This window comes from Sapajus apella, unplaced genomic scaffold (genome assembly GCF_009761245.1).
Source record: "Sapajus apella isolate SASKATOON/1434 unplaced genomic scaffold, GSC_monkey_1.0 scaffold71, whole genome shotgun sequence".
NCBI lineage: Eukaryota > Metazoa > Chordata > Mammalia > Primates > Cebidae > Sapajus > Sapajus apella.
This window is the reverse complement of record NW_022437011.1, coordinates 198,983-218,050: the sequence shown is the minus strand read 5'-3', so window position 1 is coordinate 218,050 and position 19,068 is coordinate 198,983. Positions and strand designations below refer to the sequence as shown.

Sequence of the window (19,068 nt, the reverse complement as noted above, 5' to 3'; positions counted from 1 at the left end):
CTTTTTAAAAAAATAGCTATTTTTTTGTGTGTCTTTCAGTCTTTAATTCTTAATAGAACCTGGGGCCTACCATTTATTAGCTGTGTGGTTTGGCCAAATCGCTCAACCTTTCTGTGCCTTGTTTTCCTCATCTGTGTAAAGGGTATCACAGTAATGCCAATGACAGAGGATTGCTAGGAAGATTGAGTGAGCTAATGTATGTACAGCATCTAGGATGGTGCTCAGTGTCTGGTAAGCTTCCAAACTATTTTTGTGTTAACCCATTTTTCAAATGGCTAACTAGTTTTCCCAACACCATTATTAAATAATCTGTCTGTTTCTCAGTTTATTTGAAAGACTCTTATGATTTCTGTCTAATTCGATCTTGAAGTCTTTCTCTTGAGAGTGTCCATAATCCAAGGCAGTTGCTCTCTAGGAGAGCCCTGACTAGGAGGAGAGTTAGGCTCAAGTGTGTCTGTTGGGTGAGACACAGAGGAGGTGGCACAACAAAACCCATGAAATAAGCAGTTTTATTACAGATCCCAGTGAGAAGAGGGCAGGAAATGCACACTCAACCAGTGCGCAAGGTGGAGGGGTGTTGGCGGAGGGAGAGAAAGAGAGAGAACCTGTGGGACTAAAGCGTTATGGGGGCGTTGCCCATTCAAACAGGTTTCCTGAGAGGAGTTCCAGTCTGTGGGCTTAAGGTAAGCAGGCGTGATTTCCAAGGAGGTCATGCTGGGTCAGAGAGGTGGTCACTGTTGCGTATCTGCACTGTCCAATTTATTTTCAAAATGGATGCTGAATCAACAAAAATAAGAATTCATTACAGTTTCTTTAATCATCATCAAATAGTTTCTCTGCATTCCTGGGTCAGTATTTGTACTCTCCTCTCATTGAGTAGTCCTTTTTGATGCTAGCACCAAACTTTTAATTACGATACTGTGCAATATACTTAATATCTGACAGAGAAGGTCTACTCTCCTTCCTCATCTTTTTCATCATTTCCCTTCCCACCTCACCGACATTAATTCTCCCAGATGAATTTGCCAAGCTCCTCCTCCCTCCCAGGAACTCTAGTTGGGCATTTTATTGAGGTAACATTAACTTGATTAATTAAATTGCTCAGAATGACCATATTTACAATACTGAGGTTTACCATCTAAAGTATGTCATGACTCTATGTTTATGCAAGCCTTGATTTCTGCCTCAGAGTTTAAGTTTTTCGCAAAAATAGAGCACATTAAAATATATGTTTCTAGATACTTCTGTTTTCTTTTGCTACTATGTATGTGACTTTGACCCCTCCCTTCTAATTTTACTTCTTGATGATTATTTAGTATGCAGGAAAGACAAGCATTTCACAGATTTCGTTTTGTTACTGTCCACTTCACTGATTTCTTTTGCTTCTAACAGCATACGATTGATTCGCCAGAGCTTTCCAGGCAATGACATAGTGACACCAAACCCTTCTCCACTCTCACGTTTTATTTTTCAGCCCCTCTCAGTATTTTCTTGTTAACTACAATGCTTACGTTGAGATCACTTTCTTCCTCCTTGTAATTTTATAATATTGAGGCTTCTTTGAAAATTTGGACTATATCATGAAATTTCATTAAAGCTTTTTCTCAGAATCTCTAGGTGACCATTCCCCCCGCCCACCTGAATCTTAAATGTTATCTATGGTAATGGATTTGTTAGTATTAAATCATTTTGGGATTTGGGAAAGCTCCATGGCGTCCTGTTCTTTTAAAATACATTATCAGGTTCTGATTGCTATTGTTCTAAGGTGCTTGTATTCACTGATAGCACAATAATCTACAATAAATAAATAAGGAAGATGCTTGTATTCAGATTTAATTTGGTCATAGTTTTTGTGTGTGCTTTGTTCAATTTCGGTATCAGAATAAGGACCCTTTTGTATACAAAAAAAAAAAAAAAATAGGGTGGACTTTCTTCTCTCTCTACACCCTGGGAGAGTTTAAATAGCATCAGGTAGTAGGGTAGGAAGTCAGGGACAGCCTGCTTTGCCCTTGATTCACCATACAGCTTCCAGACTCCATCCTCATTTCGTGCTGATTGCTTATTCGTAGAGGGGTAGTTGGATTTCAAATTTCAAAAAAAATTTGTAATTCACTGGTCACATTTTTTTCTATTTTCTATTTTGGGTTTTCTCAAGTTTTAATTTTTTTCATTTTTGATTTTTGGAGGTATATAGTAGGTATATATATTTATGGGGTACATGAGACATTTTGATACAGGCCTACAACTTGAAATAGGCATATCATGGAGAGTGGGGTATCCATCCCCTTAAGCATTTATCCCTTGTGTTACAAACAATCCAATTATACTCTTTTAGTTACTTTAAAATGTACTATTAAATTATTATTGGCTATAGTCACTCTGTTTTGCTACCAAATAGTATGTCTTCATCATTCTATTTCCTTGTACCCATTAACCATGCCTACTCCCACCACTACCGTTTCCATCCTTCTATTCTTTATGCCCATGAGTTCAATTGTTTTGATTTTTAGATCCCACAAATAAATTAGAACACGTGATGTTCGTCTTTCTGTGCCTGACTTATTTCACCTGACATATTGATCTCCAGTTCCATCTATGATATTGTTAATGACAGGAACTCATTCTTTTTTATGACTGAATAGTATTCCATTGTACACACTCCAAATGTGTATATGTATCACATTTTCCTTATCCATCGATCTACTGATGGACACTTAGGTTGTTTCCAAATGCTGGCTATTGTAAAACATGGGAGTGCAGATATCTCTTCAATATACTGAATTCCTTTCTTTTGAGTATATACCTAGCAGTAAGATTGCTGGACCATAGGGTAGCTCAATTTTCAATTTTTTGAGGAACATCCAAACTTTTCTCCATAGTGGCCGTACTAACTTATATTCACACCAATACTTATATGACGGCTCCCTTTTCTCCACATCGTTGCCTATCTTTTGGATATAAGCCATTTTAACTAAGGTATTAAAATCTAATTGTAGTTTTGATTTGCATTTCTCTGATGATCAATGATGTTGAACACCTTTTCCTATGTCTATTTCCCATTCATATGTCTTCTTTTGAGAAATATCTAATGAAATATTTTGCCCATTTTTGATTGATTATATTTTTTCTTTCTTTTTTTTTTTTTCTTTCTTTCTTTTTTTTTTTTGAGATGGAATCTTACTCTTGTTGCCCAGACAGGAATGCAAATGCGCGATCTCAGCTCACTGCAACCTCCACCTCCCAGGTGGAAGTGATTCTCCTGCCTCAGCCTCCCGAGTAGCTGGGATTACTTTTTTGTTTGTGCACCACCAAACCCGGCTAGTTTTTGTATTTTTAGTTGAGACAGGGTTTCACCGTGTTGCCCAGGCTGGTCTTCAACTCTGACTTCAGGTGATCCAACCACCTTGGCCTCCCAAAGTGCTGGGATTACAGGCGTGAGCCACACGTGCCTGGCTGATTTTTTTCAATAGTGTTGTTTGAGCTCCTTATATATTTGGGTCATTAATCCCTTTTCAGATGAATAGTTTGCAAATATTTTCTCTCATTCTGTGGATTGTCTCTTTACTTTGTTGATTGCTTCCCTCACTGTGCAGAAGATTCTTTTTATTATTTTATTTTTTGAGACAGGATCTCACTGTCACCCAGGCTGGAGTGTAGTGGCATAATCATGGCTCGCTGTAGCCTTGACCTCCCCAGGCTCAGGTGATCCTCCCACTACAGACTCTGGAGTAGCTGATACTGTAGGCACACACCAGCACAACCAGCTAATTTTTCTCTTTTTGTAGAGATGGGGATTTACCATGTTGCTCAGGCTGGTCTCAAACTCCTGGGCTCAAGTGATCTGCCCACCTCAGCCTCCCAAAGTGCTAGGATTAAAGGCCTGAGCCACTATACATGGCCACAGAAGTGAACTTGATGTGATCCCGTTTGTCCTTTTTGTGTTGGTTGCCTGTGCTTGTGGGGTATTGCTCAAGATATTTTTGCCTAGACCAATGTTTTTGAGATTTTCCCCAATGTTTTCTTATAGTAGTTTCATAGTTGGACATCTTAGATGTAAGTCTTTAATCCAGTTTGATATGATTTTTGTATATGGTGAGAGATGGGGGTCTAGTTTCATTTTTTGGCATGTGGATATCCAGTTTTCCCAGCAGCATTTACTGAAAAGACTCTCTTTTTCCCAGTGTATGTTCTTGGGAAAAAATGAGTTTGTCAAAAATGAGTTCACTATAAGTGTGTGGATTTGTTTCTGGCTTCTTTATTCTGTTCCCTTATTCCATATGTTTGTTTTTATGTTAGTATCATGCAGTTTTGGTTACGATATCTATGTAGTATGATTTGAAATCAGGTAATCCAATTTAATAGTTACAATGACCCTGTGAGGTATACACTATCATAGTGAGACCTCATCTCTACAAAACTTAAAAATTTAACCAAGCATGATGGCAAGTGCCTATAGTGCTGTAACTGCCAATTGCCCCACCCCCTGCTAGCCCTCCCCTACCCCCCACCCCCCAACAGGCCCCAGTGTGTTATGTTCCCCTCCCTGTGTCCATGTGTTCTCATTGTTCAACACCCATTTGTGAGTGAGAACATGCCGTGTTTTTCTGTTCTTGTGTCAGTTTGCTGAGAATGATGGTTTCCAACTTCATTCATGTCCTTGCAAAGGACATGAACTCATCCTTTTTCTTTTTTTTTAATAACAGAGAAAATAACCTTAAACTTCAAGGATGGGTGGCATGATTGATAGTGGAGCAGGAAGAGAGAATGTTTCCAGAGAGGATGATCATGTTGCTAACACTTAGAACAGATCAGTGGAAGTCCTTTGGGTTTGTTGATGAAACAATGCTCAAGGTGCAAATGACAACCCATCCTCTGGCACCCAGCACAGGTTCTGGGTGTCCTATTGCCCAACAGGGACTCTACAGGCTATGGGATCTGGGTGTGGACCACCAGCCTTTCCTCCATCTGAGTGGACTTGTGCTCATGAAGTAGCTTTTGGAAGTCCAGCAGATAGAAAGTAACATACAGAAAGAACAGACCAGAACTTGGGAACTTGGGGGCACAGGGAAGATGAAGGGTGAAAATAAGCAGGACAGGGTTTTTTCAAATGTTCTCTTAACACCGAGGCTGACACAGGTATAGATCATTCCCATAAACCACAGAGAGTTTGTTGGGAAACTCTCCTCTCCCCATCTTTTGGGACTATAGATCTTCAACATCTATTTAGTTATCTAGGTGCATTTTCTCAACTTTGGTAATTCTGCGGGGAGGGGAGAGCCGTCACCACCAGAAAGATTGTGGTGATGTCTCAGTTTGGCTTGCCCTTGGCTACCAGCCAAGATCAGACAGAAGCATAGGTGCTGTAATGTCTACGCAGCAGAACAGAGTGGAAGGAGGTTCAGACTCAATCCTAGAAGACTCAAGTTCTATTCAAAGCCCACTCAAATGGCATCACCTGTGGAAAATCTTCCTTGGTGCTTCAGAGCAGGCAGTGTCCTTTGCCCTGAGATGGACATATGATGGTATTTACTTAGCTGATTTCCTGTTACTCTTCCCCAATGGACAGCAGACTGGCTGCTTGAGAGCAGGGATTCTTTTCCCATTAATCAGTGTATCCTATTTAGAATGATGTGTTAGTTATCTTTTGCTGCATAAAACCTTCCACTCTCTATGGATTAAAATTACAAACATCTTTATTATTTATCACAGTTCTGTAAATTATCTGTACAATTCTTATGGTCTGGGTCAGCCTGACTGGGGTTGGATATAGTCTAGTATGGCTTTACTCATGTGTCTGGAAGTCGGCAGGCTGGCTGATCTGTGGACAGGGCTCAACTCGGATCATTCATTTGTGTTCCACATGGTCTCTGATCCCTTGGTAGGCTAGCCCAGGCTTCTTTACTTGGTGGCCTCAACTCCACAGAGCAGCAAGTGATGCAAGTTCTGATACACAGACTATTACCAAACCTCTGACTGCATCACATTTACTAATGTCCCATTGGCCAAAGCAAGTTATAAGGTCAAGATAAAATTTAAAGGAGAGAGGCCAGGCATGGTGGTTCACACTTGTAATCCCAACACTTTGGGAAGTCGAGGAGGGCAGATCACCTGAGGTCAGGAGTTCCAGACCAGCCTGGCCAAGATGGTGAAACGCTGTCTCTACTAAAAATACAAAAATTAGCTAGGTGTAGTGGCGGGCGCCTGTAATCCCAGCTACCTGGGAGGCTGAGGCAGGAGGATTGCTTGAACCCGGGAGGTGGAGGTTGCAGTGAGCTGAGATCACACCATTGCACTCCAGCCTGAGCAACAGAGTGAGACTCCATTTAAAGGCGGGGGGGGAGAACAAAAACAAATTTAAGGCATAGAGATATAGACTTCGTCTCTTCATAGGAGCAGCTGCAAAGTCACATTATCAAGAGGAATTTATGGTCATTTTTGCATTATTCTACAAAATCTTATTTGGTACACAGTAGGTAATCAAGAATGCATGTTGCAAGAATTAAGAAGTAAAGTCTATTCAAATAATTTTCATGTTCACCTCTCATCCCTCCCCATGGGCACATCTATTTCCATGCTTCCTACTCATGGTTGGGATCTTCGAATTGGGAGAAAATATTCTCTAATGGTTTGAAATGTTTGTTGCCTCTAAATATGCGTGGCTCCTTTCTATCTGAGTTTCTTCACACTGGTCATCTTGGCCTTACCCATCTCAACACTGGAGCCATGCACAACTTTCTGGCTTGTGGATTATGTACCCACTCTTAGTGTTTGCGTTTTGAACAGAACCAGAAAAGGGAAAACCCGTTGTCTGCCAAAGCGTGGACAGTCTTAGCTGGCTGCACTTCCTTCTGCCAGTTGCTGTCACTTGGGGCCCTCTGGTGGCTTCTTCTTGCATAGTTCCACGCCGGGTATGAAATTCACTGTGCCAATTATTATAAGGGGGGATAGAATCCAGAGCCTTCCAAGGGAAAGCTCACAATGTAGTGGAATGCCACATGTGAAAAGAAGAAGTAAACAAAATAAAGTTTTAAAAAATTACCATTTAGAGCTTGTAGCCAGTGAGTCCTTTCTTGTTTCATCATGACTTGGCCCAGAGAAAAGGTAAAGCAGTGACATAAAGATAATGCATATAAAAGAGATCCAGCTGGGCACAGTGGCTCATGCCTGTAATCCCAGCACTTTGCAAGGCAGAGGCGGGAGGATCACTTGAGGTTGGGAGTTCGAGATCAGCCCGACCAACATGGAGAAACCCCATCTCCACTAAAAATTCAAAAAGTAGCCGGGCCTGCTGGCACATGCCTGTAATCCCAGCCACTCATGAGGCTGAGGCAGGAGAATCACTTGGACCTGGGAGATGGAGGCTGTGATGAGCCGAGATCTCACCATTGCCCAAGAGCGAAAATCCATCTCAAGAAAAAAAAAAAAGAGATCTGTTTCATTAAAAGTCAGGTGCTGGTGGGCAAGGAGCAGTGCCATGCTCACTGAATAAACGTGGTGGAGTTAGAAAAGGGGAGAGAGTCTCCTGACTTCAGCAGCTCATCCAGGGCCTGGTACGTCCCCACCACAAAACCCACGAAGCCCAGGATGCTGATCAGGGCGTCCTTGAAGATGGTGAGGGGGCTCATGCCCTCTGAATAGAAGGTGGTGACCTCCAGGAGGGGTGGGATGATGAGGGCCAGGGCGCTGCTGCTCACGGAGCCCACCAGGGCGAGGACCAGGTCCAGGCGGGGGATGAGGATGGCCAGGAGGCCTGCATGGAGAGAATAGGGGACAGATGGAGAATTCCAGGCTTAGCCAAACTTTGAAAGTTTGTTCTTAAAATCCTCTTCTTGGCTGGGTGCAGTGATTCACACCTGTAATCTCAGCAGTTTGGGAGGCCAAGATGGGCAGATCACTGAAGGTTGGGAGTTCAAGACCAGCCTGTCCAACATAGTGAAATCTTGTTTCTACTAAAAATACAAAAATTAGCTGGGTGTGGTGGTGGGTGCCTGTAATCTCAGCTACTCAGGGGGCTGAGGCAGGCGAATCACTTGAACCTAAGAGGCAGAGGTTACAGTGAGCCAAGATAGTGCTACTACACTCCAGCCTGGGTGATAAAGTGAAGTCCTGTCGCATTTAAAAAAAAAAAAAAAAGAAGAGGCAGAGAGGAAACAAGATGGCTGAATAGACACAACTCCAGTGCACAACACCTAGCGAGAGAGACGCAGAAATCGAGAGATCTCCTAGCTCCAACCAGGTACCAGGTGCATTTCAACAGGTCTGGTCAGACAGTGAGCAAAGCCCAGACAGGGCAGACTGAGGTGGGGAAGGGTGCTGCTTCACCCAGAAAGTGCATCAGACCAATGAGTTGGAGGCTTCCCCTCCAGCACCCCGGTCCAGATACAGCGTTTTCCCCAAAGCCTCAGAAATCCACAGAACAGGGGATCTTTGCCAGTCAAGTGCTGGGAATTACAAGTGCAGAGTTGAATAATGATCCAGGACTGTGTCCCAGATTGTTGCACAGAGCTAAGCAAACACATAAGTGCATAAGCCCACTGGGAGAGGCTGCAGACTGAGCTATCGCTCCCTTCCCCTGCCTGGAGAGGGAGGGAGCTGAAAGCGGGTGGATGGACGGTGCAGCTGGGCAGATACCTACCCTCCCCCACAAACCCCAGAGGGCTGAAGCACTAACTCTAGCAGGTTACGCAGCCAGTGGCTCAGTCTCAGCTGAACCCTGAATGATCCAGCTCCATGGAGCAAAGGCACAACTGACCATTAAAGAGGCGGGACTAGGCTTCATGTTTTAACAAAAAACACAGGAAGCCTACGTAGCAACAAGGTGGTGTTCTTGACTACCCAGCAGCACCTCCAGGTCAGCAGAAAAGGCAGGCCTAGCCTCCCAGTGTGAACAAAAAAGACACAGGAAGCCTGCCTAGCAACCTGAAGGAATCCCTGGAAACCTGCCTCGACAGGCAGACAAGTGGCTTTATCAAGCAGCTCCCTGAGATCAGAGATAGATAAATCCATGAAGATGGGAAAACAAAACAGCGCAAAAAAGATGAAACCATCAAAGACCAGAATACCTCTTCTCCTCAAGGGATCACAACTCCTCATCAATACGCGAACACGACATGACTGAGAAAGAGTGAGACGAATTGACAGAAACGGGCTTCAGAAGGTGGATAATAACAAACTTTTCTGAGCTAAAGGAACACATTCTAACCCAATGCAAAGAAACTAAAAACCTTGAAAAAAAAGGTTAGACGAAATGCTAACTAGAATAACCACCTTAGAGAAGAACATCAACGATTTGATGGAGTTGAAAAACACAGCACGAGAACTAAGTGAAGCAAACATAAGTTTTAATAGCCAAGTCAATCAAGCAGAAGAAAGGAAATCAGAGATTGAAGATCAATTCAATGTAATAAAGAGAAGACAAGAGAACAAAGAGTGAAAAAAAAATGACCAAAGCCTCCAAGAAATATGAGATTATGTGAAAAGACATAATCTATGCTTGATAGGTGTACCTGAATATGACAGGGAGAATGAATCCAAGCTGGAAAATATGCTCCAGAATATTATCCAGGAGAACTTCCACAGCCTAGCAAGGCAGGCAAACATTCAAATCCAAGAAATACAGAGAACTCCACAAAGATATTCCTCAAGAAGAGCAACCCCAAGGCACATAATCGTCAGATTCACCAGGGTTGAAATGAAGGAAAAAATGCTAAGGGCAGCCAGAGAGAAGGGTCAGGTCACCCACAGAGGGAAGCTAATCAGACTCACAGCAGATCTCTCAGCAGAAACCCTACAAGCCAGAAGAGAGTAGGGGCCAATATTCAACATCCTTAAAGAAAAGAACTTTCAACCCGGAATCTCATATCCAGCCAAACTAAGCTTCATAAGTGAGAAGAAATAAAATCCTTTACAGACAAGCAATTACTGAGAGATTTCGTCACCACCAGACCTGCCTTACAAGAGCTCCTGAAAGAAACACTAAACACAGAAAGGAACAAGTACCAGCCACTGCAAAAGCACATCAAATGGCAAAAACCAAATATGCAATGAAGAAACTGAGTCAACTAATGGGCAAGAAAACCAGCCAGTAACAATATGGCAGGATCAAATTCACACATAACAATTTTAACGTTGAATGTAAATGGCCTAAATGCCCCAATCAAAAGACACAGACTGGTAAACTGGATAAAAAAATCAAGACCCATTGGTGTGCTATCTTCAGGAAATCCATTTCACATACAAAGACACATATAGACTCAAAAGAATGGAAGAAGATTTGTCAAGCAAATGGAGAACAAAAAAAAGCAGGGGTTGCAATCCTAGTCTCTGATAAAATGGACTTCAAACCAACACAGATCAAAAGAGATAAAGAAGGGCATTACATAATGGTAAAAGGATCAATCCAACAAGAAGAGATAACTATCCTAAATATATACACACCCAACACAGGAGCACCCAGATACATAAAGAAAGTTCTTAATGACCTAAAATGTGATTTAGTCACCCACACAGTAATAGTGGGAGATTTCAACACTCCACTGTCAATATTAGACAGATCGACAAGACAGAAAATTAACAACAACATCCAGGACTTGAATGCAGAGCTGGACCGAGTGGACCTAATAGTCATATACAGAATGCTCCACCCCAAATCCACAGAATATACATTCTTCTCAGCACCACATTGCACTTACTCTAAAATTGACCACATAATTGGAGGCAAATCACCCTTCAGAAAATGCGAAAGAATGGAAATCATAACAAACAGTCTATCAGACCACAGCACAATCAGATTAGAACTCAGGATTAAGAAACTCACTCAAATCTGCAGAACTACTTGGAAACTGAACAACTTGCTTCTGAGTGTCCACTGGATAAACAATGAAATGAAAGCAGAAATAAAGATGTTCTTCGAAACCAATCAGAATGAAGACACAACTTACCAGAATCTCTGGGACACCTTTAAAGCAGTGTCAAGAGGGAAATTTATAGCAATAAATGCTCACATGAGAAACAAGGAAAAGATCTAAAATCAACACCCCATCTTCAAAATTGAAAGAGCTAGAGGAGCAAGATCAAAAAAACTCAAAAGCTAGCAGAAGACAAGAAATAGCTAAGATCAGAGCCAAACTGAAGGAGATAGAGACACAAAAAACCCTTTAAAAAATCAATAAATCCAGGAACTGGTTTTTTGGAAAGATCAACAAAATAGACTGCTAGCCAGACTAATAAAAAAGAAAAGAGAGAAGAATCAATTAGATGCAATAAAAAATGATAAAGGGGATATCACCACTGATTCCCCAAAAATACAAACTACCGTAAGAGATTACTACAAACGACTCTATGCACACAAACCAGTAAACCTGGAAGAAATAGATAAATTCCTGGACACTTCTACCTATGAAGGCTAAACCAGGAAGAAGCTGAAACCCTGAATAGACCAATAACAAGGGCTGAAGTTGAGGCAGCAATCAATAGCCTACCAACCAAAAAAAGTCCAGGTCCAGATGGATTCACAGAAATATTCTACCAGATGTACAAAGAGGAGCTGGTTCCATTCCTTCTAAAACTATAGCAAACAATACAAAAAGAGGGAATCCTCCCTAACTCATTTTATAAGTCCAACAGCATCCTGATACCAAAACCTGGCAGAGACTCAACAAAAAAAGAAAACATCAGGCCAATATCCATGATGAACATGGATGCAAAAGTCTTCAATAAAATACTGGCAAACTGAATGCAATAGCACATCAAAAAGATCATTCATCACGATCAAGTAGGCTTCATCCCAGGGATGCAAGGCTGGCTCAATGTACACAAGTCCATAAACGTAATCCACATAAACAGAACCAAAGACAAAAACCACATAATTATCTCAATAGATTCAGAGAAGGCCTTTGACAAAATTCAACAGTTCTTCATGCTAAAAACTCTCAATAAACTAGGTATCAATGGAACATATCATAAAATAATAAAAGCTATTTATGACAAACTCACAGCCAATATCATACTGAATGGGCAAAAGCTGAAGCATTCCCTTTGAAATCAGGCACTAGACAAGGATGCCCTCTCTCACCACTCCTATTCAATATAGTATTGGAAGTTCTAGCCAGAGCAATCAGGCAAGAAAAAGAAATAAAGGGTATTCAATTAGAAAAGGAGGAAGTCAAACTGTCTCTATTTGCAGACGATGTGATTGTATATCTAGACGACCCCATTGTCTCAGCCCCAAATCTCCTGAAACTGATAAGCAACTTCAGCAAAGTCTCAGGATACAAAATCAATGTGCAGAAATCACAAGCATTCCTATATACCAATAACAGACAAAAAGAGAGCCAAATCAAGAGTGAACTCCCATTCACAATTGCTACAAAGAGAATAGAATACTTAGGAATACAACTAACAAAGGATATAAAGGACCTCTTCAAGGAGAACTACAAACCACTGCTCAACGAAATAACAGAGGACACAAACAGATGGAAAAACATTCCATGCTCATGGTTAGGAAAAAACAATATAGTGAAAATGGCCATATTGCCCAAAGTAATTTATAGATTCAACACTATCCCCATCAAGCTACTAATGACCTTCTTCACAGAACTGGAAAAAACCACTTTAAACTTCATATGGAACCACAAGAGAGCCCACACAGCCAAGACAATCCTAAGCAAAAAGAACAAAGCCAGAGGCATCATACTGCCGGACTTCAAACTATACTACAAGGCTACAGTAATCAAAACAGCATGGTACTAGTATCAAAACAGAGACATAGACCAATGGAACAGAATAGAGGCATTGGGAGCAATGCCACATATCTACAACCATGTGATCTTTGACAAACCCAGCAAAAACAAGCAATGGGGAAAGGACTCCATGTTTAATAAATGGTGTTGGGAAAACTGGCTAGCAATGTGCAGAAAGCAGAAACTGAACCCCTTCCTGTAACCTTACACTATAATTAACTCCAGGTGGATTAAAGATTTAAACATAAAACCTAGCACCATAAAAACTCTAGAAGAAAACATAGGCAAACCATCCAGGACATAGGCATAGGCAAGGACTTCATGACTAAAACACCAAAAGCAATGGCAACAAAAGCCAAGATAGACAAATGGGATCTAATTAAACTTCAGAGTTTCTGTACAGCAAAAGAAACAATCATTAGAGTGAACCGGCAGCCAACAGAACGGGAAAACATTTTTGCAATCTACCCATCTGACAAAGGGCTAATATCCAGAATCTACGAAGAACTAAAACAGATATATGAGAAAAAAAAACAAACCCATTCAAAAGTGGGCAAAGGATATGAACAGACACTTCTCAAAAGAAGACATATTTGAGGCCAACAAACATATGAAAAAATGCTCATCATCACTGGTCATCAGAGAAATGCAAATCAAAACCACATTGAGATACCATCTCACACCAGTTAGAATGGCAATCATTAAAAAATCTGGAGACAACAGATGCTGGAGAGGATGTGGAGAAATAGGAACACTCTTACACAGTTGGTGGGAGTGTAAATTAGTGCCACCACTGTGGAAGACAGTGTGGTGATTCCTCAAGGACCTAGAAATAGAAATCCCATTTGACCCAGCAATCCCATTACTGATTATATATCCAAAGGACTATAAATCGTTCTATTATAAAGACACATGTACACGTATGTTCACTACGGCCCTGTGTACAATAGCAAAGACCTGGAACCAACCCAAATGCCCATCAGTGATAGACTGGACAAAGAAAATGTGGCACATATACACCATGGAATACTGCACAGGCATAAAAAATGATGAGTTCATGTCCTTTGTAGGGACTTGGATGAATCTGGAAACCATCATTCTCAGCAAACTGACAAGAACAGAAAACCAAACACTGCATGTTCTCACTCATAGGCGGGTATTGAACAGTGAGAACACATGGACTCAGGGAGAGGAGCATCATCACATACTGGGGGCAGCTGGGGGGGTAGGAGAGGGACAGCAGGGGGTGGGGAGGGTAGGGAGGGATCACATGGGGAGAAATGCCAGATATAGATGAAGGGGGAATAGAGGCAGCAAACCACCTGGTTATGTATGCACCTATGCAACAACCCTGCATGACCTGCACATGTACTCCAGAACCTAAAGTTAAAAAAAAAAAAAAAGAAGAAGAAAAATTATTTTCTTAAAAAACAAACCAGTTGTTTCTCAGAAATACAATGACAAAAAGTAAAAGTTGAAAGTCCTCCAATTTCCCTAATCATATTCCCTAGAAGTTACACATTAAAAATTCAGCCAGGCACGGTGGCACATTCCTATAGCATAAACTATGCAGGAGGCTGAGGCAGGAGGATCTGGGAGTTCAGGGACAGCCTGGGCAATACAGTGAGACCCCATCTCAAAATAACAACAACAAAATTTGGTGTGTCTCTGTCTAATTGTATTCATTCATATTGTTCATTCATATTGTTAGGAGGAAAAACTTCTCCTCTACCAACTTGGGGCCAGTGGTGCCTGCGAGTTTAACTTACAATAGGTAAGATTAACAAGAGAAAAGACAAACCGAATTTATAAGCTCCAGAGCCTTGAGATGAATTGGCTTCCAGAACAGCCAAAGATACCCTCTTAATAAGGGGGAAAGAAGGCAGGAGGAAGGGCTTTTATGGAAGAACAAAAGGAAACGATGACAGTTTCAGATAAAATTTGTTAAGCAGTTAGTAATTCCAATGATAATGCTAAGTTTCTTTTCTGGCTCTAAACCTCCCAGAGAAGAAATTTATGGCAGCTGTATTTTTCAGGAGGTCCTGCTTATATCAGTAAAACAAATATAACGATTTTTTTCCCGCAGCTTCTTTTGTTCAAATGTTTTTAGCTTAAAACAATCTTTATGCTACTGAGTTACATTTTGGATCCTTACATAGTCAACAAAACTTAAGCTCTTACTTAATAAATAACACCAAATAAAAGTACTGAGAACCATTCAAGCTGTTTGGAATATATTAATATACAAACTATCAGTGTTTGGACTATCAAAGTTTGTATCAATGTACAAATTTTTTTTTTTTTTACTTTTTTTTTTTTCAAGATGGGGTTTCACCATGATGGCCAGGCTGGTCTTGAACCCCTGACCTCAGGTGATCCACCCACCTCGGCCTCCCAAAGTGCTAGGATTATAGGTGTGAGCCACCGCGCCCGGCCCAATGTACAAATTTTTTAAAAGTCTTGTCTTTTTTAAAATGCCTAACATTTTAATAAATAAAATAATAAATACACAAATAATTTAAAAAATGCCTAGCATTTTAATAAATAATTAACATGAGTATAAGAACCTCTTACTTGCAAACAATTAGAATGTGAAATCCTTTATAGCACAAAGAAGTTTTCAGTTGGAAGAAAACCCACGAGGTAGATACCTTAAAGAAGTGTCTTCTCCAGGTTTTACATACATGTCAGAAAACACCTAACAAAGAAACATGAAAAGCTAAAAATTTTGAGATTATATTTTTTTAGAGGATGTTTTCCAGACCTGGGCTTTTACATTTTTTATTGTATTTGATGAAAAATATTCCTGGTCACCAAGAAATCCCAGGAGTCTTGACCAGGCCTCCTTTGGAGGAGGAGCGTTAATAGAACAGAGCAGGTCTGGAAGGCAGGGGTCTGGCTCTTCCTCGTGTGGCCTTGGCCGAGTCCCACCCCTTCCTCAGCTTGTTTCCTCTGCTGCAAAATAGAGATGAATGCTACTATCCTTTTAGGTATTATGATTCATTCTGCATAGGATATAAAAGTCTTCAAGGAGATTATTCATGTAAAGCACTCAGAAGAGTTATCTTTGCTATTACTCCAAGTTATTTACTCATACATGCTAATTGAAACAATGCATGAAGTGTAGTTTAGGTGTAAGGGATTGTTATGTTTATACAGCAAATTCTTTGATCTGTCTGGAATCTCTGATACTAGATGGTTCCTGCCTTCAAGGTCAAACTGAGAATGAATCACTTCAAAATAAGGAAATCAGTGTTGAACAAATGCTGTGGACTGGCCTAGAAGCGTGAGAATCAAGAGCCGCTTCAGCCAGTCAGTCTCAGGGGACTCAGCAGCTGCTGCAGGCCAAGACGCAGCCACTGAGAAGGTGTCCGGGTGTGAGCAAAAAACCTAGAGGCTGAAGCAGGCCAAGGAAGCAGCTGAGGCTGAAACTGAACAGCACTGCCTACAGAGAGAGAAAGAGTTCAAGACCAAGGAAGCCGTTCCCTGGAATCCCACAGCAGCCGTGGCACTGAGGTGGCGCAGGTGGCTCAGAGGAAGACCAGCCTCCAGACCTACTTCCAGCAGAATGGGGGTGAAGGCTTGGATAGCCTCCTGGCTTTTGCCTGTGACACCTGGACAGAAATCCATGAAAACTGCTGCATAAATGAAGAACAGCAAGAAAAAGAAGCGCCTGTACCATGGATTGGCATTTTAGATACCCTCAGGGAATATGAAGCTCCAGTTATATTCTTATGAAAAGGCATTAAATGATTTCTGTATATTATATAGCAGGTTCCTTCACTTCTTGGAGAATATAAAATATAGCTTCTTTGTACAGAGTTAGAACTTACCTATAGATTTTCTGTTTACATTGTATTTTGTGCAAATTTAATGGGTATATGTTATCTGTTTTCCTCTGCCTTTTAGCTCAAGTAACATATGTATCAATGTTGACTTTTTCTTTCTTATATCTAGTAAAAAAAATGTTCTTTGAAGAAAAAAGAGATTAATAATTTTTTTTCCCCTGCAGCACTTTCTTGAATGTCAGGGATTCTATCTATGAAAAAATAGTAAATAGTTATCTGTAATCTGCGTGAAGCAGCAGCCAGTCTTAAATTAGTCCGTTCCTGCTAATGGTTAGAATAACGAATGCTATTATAACTGAGCTACTTTTAGTTTCTCTTAATCAAAATTACTAGATGGTAGAATTCAAGAACTTGTTGCATGTTATTAGTTGGTGTACTGATAATCATCTAAAAGTAACGCTTTGTCATGCAAAAAGAAAAAAAAAAGAATTTTCTAAACGTCCCTGGACAGATGAATGGCTATAGAAAATGTACATACAGTGCAATACAATTCAGCCTTATAAAGAAGACACTTTTGCAATGACAACCAAAAGGCATCTTAGGGACAGTGGGCCACCTCCAGTCTGTAAAGGAATCTCTAGCCGTCTCCTTTAGCCTCTGGTGGAATAGTTGCAGAAAGGGGCACTCTGGGTCATGGGGGCTGCTGTGAGCCAGGGAGTGGGACTGTCCTCAGCCAATCGGCAAGCACAGGGCCGTGCAGGGGTGAAGGAGCCCCAGCCTTGATTGTTGCTGATGGGGAATGTGATCCCAGGCTTGCCCGATCGTTTGATATTGCCCCCACCAAAAAATTTTTAAAATCTGCATTTGTATGGAAGATTGCCCACATTTTAAATGTTGGCCCAAATTTATACAACATTGTGAGGTTCAAACACCACTTGTTGCCAGATTAGAGTCCCATTTTCAATGTCTGCCCTGGAGGTAAAGGGCACCAGCCCTAGACTTATATGACTTGAATTCAAATCCTACCTCTGATACTTCCTGGCCAATTATTAATCACTCACTGCCTCAATTTTTTCTTTCATAAAGTAGGGTTTATTAGAGTTTTACCTCGTGAAAATTCTTGTGAGGACTGAATAACATATCGTGAAATCTAGACTAGAAAGAATTGAACACAGTGCGTGGCACAAAGTAAGTGTTCAATGCATGTCAGTTCTTATGATGTATTTATCTGAGAGAGGGTCTGACTCTTTTGTCTAGGCTGGAGTGCTGTAGTGCAATCTCAGCTCACTGCAGCCTCCATCTCCTGGGCTCAAGCAATCCTCCCACCCCAGACTCCCAAGTAGCTGGGACTACAGACATGGGCCACCATGACTGGCTAATTTTTTTTGTAGAGATGGGTTTCGCCATGTTGCCCCGGCTGGTCTCAAAACTTCTGAACTCAAGCAACCTGCCTGCTTTGGCCTCTCAAAGTGCTGGGATCACAGGCACGTGCCACCATGCCCAAAAACTTCTTATGATTATTGTTTGATAAGCTCTGTCAATCCCTTAGGCTGGACACCAACAAATCTGTCTAATTAGGTACGTGTTTAAGAATGGGGTTGTCCCTGAGGCTTAGATGAGTGAATACTTGCAAAGCTTTAGAATGGTCCCTGGAATACAGCAAGGGCTCAGTAAATGCTGGTTGTCATGACTGCCCTCCACCATCTGGCTGATTCTCTTTTTTTTTTGAGATGGATTGTGGTCTGTCACCCAGGCTGGAGTGCAGTGGCATGATCTCAGCTCACTGCAACCTCCGTCACCACCGTGTTCAAGTGATTCTCCTGCCTTGGCCTCCCAAGTAGCTGGGATTACAGGCACGTGCCTGGCTAATTTTTGTAGTTTTAGTAGAGACAGGGTTTGGCCAGGCTGGTCTGGAACTCCTGACCTCAGGTGATCCGCCCGGCTCGGCCTCCCAAAATGCCAGGATTAGAGGCGTGAGCCAATGCGTCTGGCCTATCTGGGTGATTCTTGATAGCCCTCAGAAAAGATCAGCAGGAACACTGAGCTCTCCTTTCTACTCACATGTCAGGCAGACCATGGCGATGCGAATGGACAGATCCAGAGGCAGTGCCCAGCGTGTTGACACCCGGGAGATGGAGAAGGGGATGATGATTTCTGCAGGGACGTAGAACTGCAGAGCATAGGTGCACAGGATGCCAGCAATGTAGAGAAGCTTGACAGACTGATACAACCTGCAACACAAACCACAGTGCTGCTCTCCACCACCACTGTGTTCTGACACTGGCCTCCTTGGAACATTAACCTCTGAACTTGGAACAATGCCTTGGGCTTTTGTTTCCCTTTCTGAAAATAACAGCGAGGGACCTTCTAGAGTCAAGAGGGAGAGCATGCAGTGAAAACAGGGGGAAGCTTTCCAGATTCAGTGGAAACAATTGAAAGAGTCATTTCTAAATGAAATAAAAACAGTCTTGAGATTGGGTATATGTATATATATATTTTTTTTCTTTCTTTCTTTTTTTTTTTTTTTTTTTTTTTTTTTT

At 41.5% G+C, this 19,068-nt stretch overlaps 1 protein-coding gene across 3 annotated transcripts in view; it reads right to left on the bottom strand.

Annotated features, from left to right (window-relative positions):
- Positions 1 to 6,288: 6,288 nt before the first annotated feature.
- The window catches only part of LOC116531430 (proton-coupled amino acid transporter 2), a 39,112-nt gene continuing 26,332 nt past the window's right edge, over positions 6,289 to 19,068 (bottom strand). The window contains exons 9-10 of one of the 3 annotated variants that reach the window (XM_032250151.1): positions 18,590 to 18,759; positions 6,289 to 7,750 (exon numbers count right to left, since the gene is read on the bottom strand). In XM_032250151.1, the coding sequence (XP_032106042.1) occupies positions 7,479 to 7,750; positions 18,590 to 18,759 (442 nt within the window). In that variant the 3' untranslated portion in view covers positions 6,289 to 7,478. Of the gene's footprint in view, positions 7,751 to 15,460; positions 15,696 to 18,589; positions 18,760 to 19,068 lie in introns of those variants that run through there. The other 2 variants (XM_032250152.1, XM_032250153.1) reach the window with 2 other exon arrangements.